General features: G+C 38.4%; 1 protein-coding gene across 1 annotated transcript; it reads left to right on the plus strand.

Annotated features, from left to right (window-relative positions):
* The first annotated feature begins 5,253 nt into the window (after nucleotides 1–5,253).
* Nucleotides 5,254–9,379, plus strand: LOC122090471 (probable 1-deoxy-D-xylulose-5-phosphate synthase, chloroplastic). Its single transcript, XM_042660069.1, has 10 exons — nucleotides 5,254–5,531; nucleotides 5,725–5,853; nucleotides 6,111–6,275; nucleotides 6,388–6,538; nucleotides 6,671–6,942; nucleotides 7,034–7,307; nucleotides 7,404–7,711; nucleotides 8,091–8,372; nucleotides 8,467–8,751; nucleotides 8,880–9,379. Exons 1-10 carry the CDS (start codon nucleotides 5,394–5,396, stop codon nucleotides 9,027–9,029), a joined length of 2,154 nt encoding a protein of 717 aa, XP_042516003.1. The 5' UTR covers nucleotides 5,254–5,393; the 3' UTR covers nucleotides 9,030–9,379.
* Nucleotides 9,380–9,460: the final 81 nt, after the last annotated feature.

The raw sequence follows: 9,460 nt of genomic DNA on the forward strand, positions 1-9,460 counted from the left end.
GTTTTTTTTTTTTTTCCATCACTGTGTAGCGAAGTATAACGCTTCACTATTTGCCACATGGTGATACACTAAGCAAGCAATATCGCACTGGCACAATGCCTTAAAATGAGTAGAGAAGGCAACTAAAATTGTAAAAGTTGTCATTTTGTATTTTATATTCATCTCCATTTAATGGTATTTTGGTCATTTCACTAAAATTTCTTTATCAAAAAAATTAAATAAACTCTCTCCTCCCTTGTGAAAATACATCTCTACCCTTTATTTGAGAGAGAAGAGAGATAGACACGAGGAGTGTTGGCATAGACTGCACTCCTTTACATGGAACTACTTTCCTATTTGCAATAAAGAAAAACAGTCGTAAGCCACATTCTTCAAGCTAAACAAAAACATATGGCCCCCTCAACGTGAGAAGGTTTCAACAATCTCTCCATTTGACTCATAATAAGGGATATGCAAAGTTGTTTTCCTTAGCTAGCGGGAGAGAAAGAATCCCCTCACCATTAGTGATATGAATCTCAAACTCACTTTTGGGGCCCAAAACTGCCCCTCTTTTTGAGAATCCGATAATACCAATGCCTACAATGAAAAAATTCTTCATTTTCCATAGGTGAAAGAAAACTTTATTAAAAATTTTAATTTTAAATTATATCTGAAACTCCTATAACAAAAGGTTAACATTTTTGGACCAATGCTACAACATAATGGAGGTGATGATGCTAAACATTAGTAAGTGAATTGATACGTGATATATGAATTGGGGGCGGGGGGATTGCATAGAACACATATCCACAAGATTTCCTTTTAAATCATCTAGCCCTTGTATGAAAACTATTTGTTCTTTAATGAGGAAATGAGGCAAAGAAATCAATGATATAGTGTGGTGTTTTTATCAAACAATAATATTCTTTCCCTCTCGAATGTGTTCTCTTTGTGTCATTAAATGAGACAAATATTATAATAGAAGAAACTCAATACAATATAAGGAAGAGATAACACACATTAGATAAGAAAAATCTAATTTGTCAAAATATTTTTTTTGTATAAATTATAGATGCTAAAGTATTCTACCAAATCTATGGGAAATGAGCTTACGTTGATGACTTCAAATGATTTTGATACGTGTGAGACTGGTAACAGCATCGACAAGTGAAGTAAAAATATTCATAGTTTATTAGATCATTTTTTTTTTTTTAAGATTCTCTCTAGTTAATTGGGTGACCAATGTCTAAGACTTAGGATACGTGCTAATGTATTGGGATGCATGTCCAAAATCCTCCAAGCCCCCTGGACGTCCAATTAATTAGAGATGAACAATTTTTTTTACTATGTTGTCACCTCCCCCCACTTTAGCCCTATGATACCACATCTCATGGCAAATTAAAAACTAAATAAAAGAAGGCTAAAGGTTTCCTGTACAAGTGGGAGAAGAAGAATCCTTTCACCATTGATGATGTGACCCATCACACCCCCTTTTTGGGCTGAAAGTATCACTCTCTTTGAGCATCTGACCGCACCAATGCCCATGGTGGAAGAGTAAATTTTAAATTATATCCAAAACTTCAGCTACCGGTGTTGGACCAATGTTGCAACACCAGTGATTAGATATATGGTACTGTTACCAAAAAAAAAAAGATATATGGTACATGAATTGGGGTAGGGTGATTGCATTAGAGTATCAATCCACAGATTTTCTTTGAAACCATCTAGCCTTTGTGTGAAAACTGCTTGTTTCTTTAATGAGGAAAGGAGGCAAAGAAATTGACAGTACAATGCAGTGTTTCTATGAATGATAACGTCTATTTCTCTCTCTCTCTCTCTCTCTCTCTCTCTCTCTCTCTCTATGTAATGGCATTACGAAAGAAGAAATTCAATACAAAGTAAGGAAGACCATACATTATGTTCTCTCTAATGTATTTTCGTTGTGGCATTATGAATGAAGAAATTCAATACAAAGTAAGGAAGACCATACATTATGTTCTCTCTCTCTCTAATGCATTTCTCTGTGTCATAAAATGGGAAAGGTATTAAGAAAGAAGAAACTCAATACAATATAAGGAAGAGCACACATTAAGTTGACAATGTGAGGATCTTTTTCCAAATCATAATCTTAAATTTTCAAATGAATTTTTTCTCTTAAATTTTCAAATGATGTTTTTCTTCTTAAAATCTAGATTTTTGGTTTACATAATGTATAATAAAATTTAACTCCCCTCCCATGAACTTTGGGGAAATGTCATGTTCCCCCATGGTTTTTGAATTAATTTACTACCCTCCCCCAAAATCAAAAGATTCTACCATTCGTTACTCCCGGTTAGATTCTACAATTAAGTGGGCATTAAATTTTTTAAAATACCAAAAATGCCCTCTAATAAACCATTCAAAAGAAGAGAGAAAGAAGAGGACTTCAATGAGTCCTTCTTCTTCGTGCTTTTACTTGAGAAGAGCTCACCATCGCTGCTTACAGAGAAGATCACCTAGAAGGTATTTTCTTTTCACACGACACACATTACTTCAGACACTTTCAAAATAAAGATCAAACCATCAAAATGCAACCATCATACATGCAGTCAAGGATGAAGTCTTCAAACTTCCATTGGCATCTCATTCTTTCATTTGTTCGTTCTTGTATAGGGTTCTCTCCAACCTCTGTTTACTGCAACTCGTGGCCACAAATGTCTTGGTTAATTGTGTAGGGTTCTCTCTTTGCTTCTTTTATGCGCTTTTGGTTTCTCCTCTCTTAAATTTCGTAATGGCATTCGACTCTGACTGACATCAGAGAAACCAAGAATGTCACCTACACAAATTTTGAAATTGAATTTCTCTCCTTTTCTTAGGTTTCTAATTGATTATAGCAGGAAAATCAGTTTGTGTTGCTCGAATTCTAAACTTTTGGTTACGCAGAGGAAGATTGTGAAACTTCATAATCGATTTAAGGTATGTTTCCGACTCAAGGAGGGCGAGAAGGAAAGAAATGATAAATCATAGTTGTTGCTTCTTTTCTTTCAATGTGTGTACCTACAGACAATTCGTAAAGAATTTCTGAAGAAGCATATTCCATAAAGCACGAAATAAATGGTCCTCCGTGTTCCTCTAGGTATGAAGAAACGGGTAATGACATATGATGGAAACGATAGAGGCTATGGAAATGGACTGAGTGGAGGATGGATGAATTTCGCGTGTGATAACAACTTAGAAGTTGGTGATGCCTGTGTGTTTCAGCTCACCCAACTACCTTCAAGAAATGAATACCTCAAGACCACCAGAGCCATGGATGTTAAGATATTTCGAGTTGTAAAGCAAATCACTAAGTTGACAAAGCTTAGTCGAAACCTTCTCTTGAAAGGAGAATGCAGCACGTGAACATGATATCTACTTCCTTCAGGACATGAATTCTACTTCATTGGTGGATGGAAATGTAGTGATTATTTGAATTTCATGTAAGACTCAATTGAATTTGAACCGGGTTTGTTTTGGGGGTTGATTTGAGGATTGGCCCTGAAGTTATTTGTTTTAGACTCAATTGAACTTGATTATCTATAATTTTTGTAATGTTAACTATGGGTTTGTGTCAGATAGAAGATTCAGAACTGGTACATTGAATAATGGATGAGGGATGGTTGTGAGGTTATGGTCAATCATAGAGGCTTCCCAATGTGTGATTCAGTCAGATGAACCATCAACATCGTTTGCTGAGTCCAAAGCTTTGCTTGGGATATTAGTAAAAGGTCAATCCAAGCAGAATGCTACTTGAATTTATGGTGGCGAATTCAGTTCTAGGATCTTCTCGTTGATTTTCTCGGTGAACGGCATTCTCAGTGAGAAGTGACGAGCGACGATGAGCTCTTCTTAGGTAAAAGCACAAACAAGAAGAAGGACTCGTTGAAGTCCTCTTCTTTCTCTTTTTTTTGAAAAATTTATTAGAGGGCATTTTTGATATTTAAAAAAATTTAATACCCACTTAAGAGTAGAATCTAACAAGGAGTAACGAGTGGTAGAATCTTTTGATGGGGGAGGGGAGTGAATTAATTCAAAAACTGTGGGGAAACTTGATATTTTCTCAAAGTTGAGGGGAGGGGAGTGATAATTTCTCTAAAATTTAATAATCATACTTAAAAAATAATAAAAAATTAATTACACAATTATGATATGTAATAATTACATTTTTTTTTTCATTTTAATTATTATTTTGTTTATTTCCCTTTCAGCATTAGCCAGAGACTTATAGATTCGTGAGGAGGCTAGACACCTCCAAATGGTTAAGAAAAACGAGGTTGAAATTTCGTTTTATTTCTCTTATCAACGTTTAGGGGTGTCAAAATCCAGTCCAAACTTGTCGTGAATCATGATGACCGTAAAGGACTTAAAAAAAAAAAAATCTGAATCGAGTTGAACTCTAAGGGCCCGTTTGATAACGTTTCAAGAAACACGTTTCTGCCGTTTCTATGTCCAGAAACTGCAAAAATGGAACAAAAAGCGTTTGATAAAACTGTTTTGTTTCACTTGTTTTCATAAATAAAAATAAAAGTTTCTACCTATTTATGGTTCAAGAAACGACCTAGACGGTCGTTTCTGGAAACGACTTGTGGCCATTCTTTCGCTGGTTACTATCGACTTTCAGAAACATGACTTGTCAAACACCTTCAATTCCCGTTTCTGTTTCTAGAAACGAAAATTTATGTTTCTGCCGTTTTTTGAAACAGAAACGGTAGAAACATTATCAAACATGCCCTAAATGGCTCAAATTCATTTTGGGTTTTTAGAAACCGATAAATTTTGAACCGACTAAACCGACCAAAATAAAAAACCAAACAAGACCTAAAAAATAGATAGAAAATCAGTTTTATACGAACTGGGTCAAAACTGAACTGGTTCGACTTCAGTTTTGCCCAGTACATGTTTGAACCAGATTCAGCCCGATTCAAATCGGTTCGAACCAATTGATTGATGTTCCCACCGACATACGAAAACGAAACTGACACGTATCACCATCATACAAGACAAATGTCATCTTGGTAGTTGTAGTTCGTGGTAAAATTTTCTGTCATTATCTTTATCCTATACCATATATGATATCCAATGACGTGGGCCAATCAGGATAAGAGTTGCCACTTTTGTGCGATTACAGTGGACCAAATGAGACCGGACTACGAAGGGACCCAAAGGTGGGAAATCCATTATAAAGGCCAAGTTGGTGGTTGCCTCTCCTCTTAACTAGAGCTATTCAATCAATTATCAGCCACACAGGTTCCACTGTCATCTCGCCCACTACAAGAGGAAGAACTACAAAGTCCCATTATCTCTTTACTGGTTTCTGTCTTTTGGTGTTCTTGCAGGGTTTCTCTAGTTCTTGTCAGTAGTTGGAACTCGGGCAATTACATCTCCTTACAACTCTAATGGCTCTGTCGTCATTTTCTTTCCCTGGTTATCTACCTAGAGAAATAGCTACAGATCATCTGAGATCCATTTCGAGTTTAAATCATCTGTTCTGGGTAACAGATCTGCAGAGCCAATACCAGAACAAGCTCACTCAGGTTTTTAATCTCTTTATCTGTAACTTCACTGTCCATTGGAATTTAGAACTGGGTTTTGTCTCTTTTGTCTAATTCTGAAAGTTTCTTTCAGATGTAACTTTCTTGTGGGTATCAGATAGTTTAAATTTCACAGTCCCATCAAGATATTTTAGTTTTGCAGTTAAATGGGTCGTTTTGTTATGATTTGATGAAGGTCAAGAGAAGGCCTGCAGGTGTCTGGGCATCACTGTCAGAGAAGGGGGAGTATCACTCACAGAGACCACCAACTCCTCTTTTGGACACCATCAACTATCCAATCCACATGAAAAATCTCTCAATTAAGGTAAGTAAATGAGCGTGGAGAAGTTCAGAACTAGGTTTTGTCTCTTTTGTCTAATTCTGAAAGTTTCTTTCAGATGTACCTTTCTTGTGGGTATCAGATAGTTTAAAAACCAGAATCCCACCAAGATATTCTTGTTCTTCAGCTAAATGGGTCGTTTTGTTTTTCAGTTTGTAATTTTCTGCAAGTACATGAGTGAAAGCTGATGCCAAGTCATTCTTTGAATTAGATGAACTTCCTTGTATCATCTGCTGATGCAGGAACTTAAACAACTCGCTGATGAGGTACGTTCCGATGTCATCTTCAACGTCTCTACAACCGGAGGTCACCTGGGTTCAAGCCTTGGAGTGGTTGAGCTTACTGTGGCTCTCCATTATGTCTTCAATACCCCACAGGATAAAATACTCTGGGATGTGGGTCATCAGGTATCCGCAAGGCTCTTCTCCTGTTTCCGATTCTGTTTAGAGCTCTGTTCTTATAATTGCCAATACATGTCTCTGGAGTTTTGAAATTAGTATTACCCTTTTGGTTCTATAGTCTTATCCTCACAAAATCTTGACGGGGAGAAGAGATAGGATGCAAACTATGCGTCAGACGAATGGGTTGTCGGGATTCACTAAACGCGCCGAGAGTGAATATGATAGCTTCGGCGCTGGTCACAGTTCAACCAGTATCTCAGCTGCCTTGGGTATATCTCTTTATACCTTACTGTGTCTCTATACGCAGCTCCTAAAGTATGTGAAAAATTTTAGGTTTCAAGTGAAATGAGTACTGAACCAGATTCAACATTATGGATTGTTGGGATGTTTTGATCAAACAGGAATGGCTGTTGGAAGGGATCTGAAGGGCAGAAAAAACCATGTGGTTGCTGTCATAGGAGATGGTGCCATGACTGCAGGACAAGCTTACGAAGCCATGAATAATGCTGGGTACTTAGACTCGGACATGATTGTGATACTCAATGATAACAAACAGGTTTCCCTACCAACTGCTACTCTAGATGGCCCCATTCCACCTGTAGGAGCTTTGAGCAGTGCTCTTAGTAGGTTGCAATCCAGCAGGCCTCTTAGAGAGCTGAGGGAGGTTGCCAAGGTACAAACTCTCAATCAGATTAATCCAAGTTCATGGATCTTCAAATTATCAATTTGTAGCTGATTCTAATTCATAATTGTGGTTGTTGCAGGGAGTTACAAAGCAGATTGGTGGGTCAATGCATGAACTAGCAGCAAAAGTGGATGAATATGCCCGTGGGATGATCAGCGGATCTGGTTCAACACTGTTCGAGGAGCTCGGTCTCTATTATATTGGTCCAGTTGATGGCCACAACATAGATGATCTTATAGCTATTCTTAAGGAAGTAAAGAGTACCCATACAACAGGTCCTGTCCTCATCCATGTTATTACCGAGAAAGGTCGAGGTTATCCATATGCAGAGAAAGCTGCTGACAAGTACCATGGTAAACTCAGAATTATAGTTTGACCGATGAAGTAACCCCATATGGGAATCAGGGAAAAATAAAATAGAAGATCAATCTGTTGGTTGTCTTTTGCAGGTGTTACAAAGTTTGATCCAGCTACTGGAAAGCAATTCAAGGCTCCTGTTCCTACTCAATCTTACACCACATATTTTGCAGAGGCTTTGATTGCTGAAGCAGAGGTTGACAAAGACGTTGTTGCCATACATGCTGCAATGGGAGGAGGGACAGGCCTGAATCTATTCCTTCGCCGCTTCCCAACAAGATGTTTTGATGTTGGCATTGCAGAACAGCATGCTGTCACTTTTGCTGCAGGCCTTGCCTGTGAAGGCCTTAAACCATTCTGTACCATCTACTCATCTTTCCTACAGAGGGCTTATGATCAGGTAAATCCAGTGCTTCATTTTCTTCCTTCTCTTCATGAAATTTCTTCCCTTTTGTGATTGGCATGGCTATGTTCATTGTTTTTAGTGCCGAATTTCTCCGTACCCGTGGTGAAGAGGGAATCTCTGCATCTAGAGACATCCAACCCTTTGGATTAGCATGGGGAAGGGTATTTTTGACCTTGTACAATAGGGGGTGGGAGTTTAATGACGACAAAGGAGCCCAATCACATGATCAAGTCACCAATGGAGAAGAGATTTATCTACTCCATGGGTGAAAGGAATACTTAGTCCTTGTTAATAATTGTAGCTATTATCATTTAGTAACATGATACTGAACAATATAAATATGACAAGGCTGAGAGCATTTCCCATTCTGCAGGTGATACATGATGTGGATTTGCAGAAACTGCCAGTGAGGTTTGCATTGGACAGAGCTGGCTTGGTTGGAGCAGATGGGCCCACACATTCCGGGTCATTCGATGTCACTTACATGGCATGCCTTCCAAACATGGTTGTGATGGCTCCATCAGATGAGGCAGAGCTCTTCCATATGGTTGCAACTGCTGTTGCCATAGATGATCGACCCAGTTGCTTTCGATACCCAAGAGGAAATGGAACTGGCATTCAGCTGCCACCGGGGAACAAGGGTACCCCTCTGGAGGTAATCTTGCAACCCCCCTATAATTACATTCTACATTAGGATGGTCTCACAAACAGCATGATATAGACGCTGATTTCTGTTTATTTTCCAAAAGGTTGGCAAAGGCCGGATTTTGTTGGAGGGTGAGAGAGTGGCACTTTTGGGTTATGGAACAGCAGTTCAAAGTTGTTTAGCTGCAGCTTCTCTAGTGAAACGCTATGACATACAGTTGACAGTAGCAGATGCGCGGTTCTGCAAGCCACTTGATCAAGACCTCATTCGTTGCCTCGCTAAATCACATGAGTTTCTAATCACGGTAGAAGAGGGATCAATTGGAGGGTTCGGGTCTCATGTTGCCCAGTTCTTGGCCCTCAATAGACTTCTTGATGGAACAACAAAGGTATGAATCTATGATTTAGAATTATATTGTCAAGGCACCCTACATTAGTATTTGTGTAAGTGGGAGTGGAGCTCTACTGGAATCAGGAAGACAGGAATACTTACTTCATGTTTGGAACTTTTGTGCAGTGGAGACCACTAGTTCTTCCTGATCGGTACATTGAGCATGGGTCACCAGCTGATCAAATGGTCGAAGCTGGCCTCACACCATCTCATATCGCTGCAACTGTATTCAACATCCTTGGACTAACCAGAGAGGCCCTCGAGGTCATGTCATAGAGAAGTTAGAAAAAGAAGGTTGTGGTTGCCTACCCAATGTAAAATGAAATGGTAGTGATTGATTTTCAATGTGGTTGCATTCAATCTGTAGAAAAGCAGTTTAGTGACAAAGTAACTCAGGCTTTATGATGTAATACCTGGAGAAAATGCTCGAAATCCAAAAAGGGACACTATCACTGTGAGAGCCCTGGCTATTCCTATTAAAGCATAGGCAAGGAGCTCCCCTGAGGCTCTGTTTGGTTTGTAAGGGAAATTGAGGGAAAGGGAAATGAAAATTTTCGAACCTTACAAGAAAATTTTTGTAATCATTACTTAGCATGGTTGTATAAATGATTAAATTTCTTTCAATATTTTGAAAGGATACTTTTTAGATGTAATTCTTATGTTACTTTTCAAACTCAAGGGATCTATGATTCTATTTCAAAGTGAAG

Source organism: Macadamia integrifolia, chromosome 10 (assembly GCF_013358625.1).
Source record: "Macadamia integrifolia cultivar HAES 741 chromosome 10, SCU_Mint_v3, whole genome shotgun sequence".
Classification (NCBI taxonomy): Eukaryota; Viridiplantae; Streptophyta; class Magnoliopsida; order Proteales; family Proteaceae; genus Macadamia; species Macadamia integrifolia.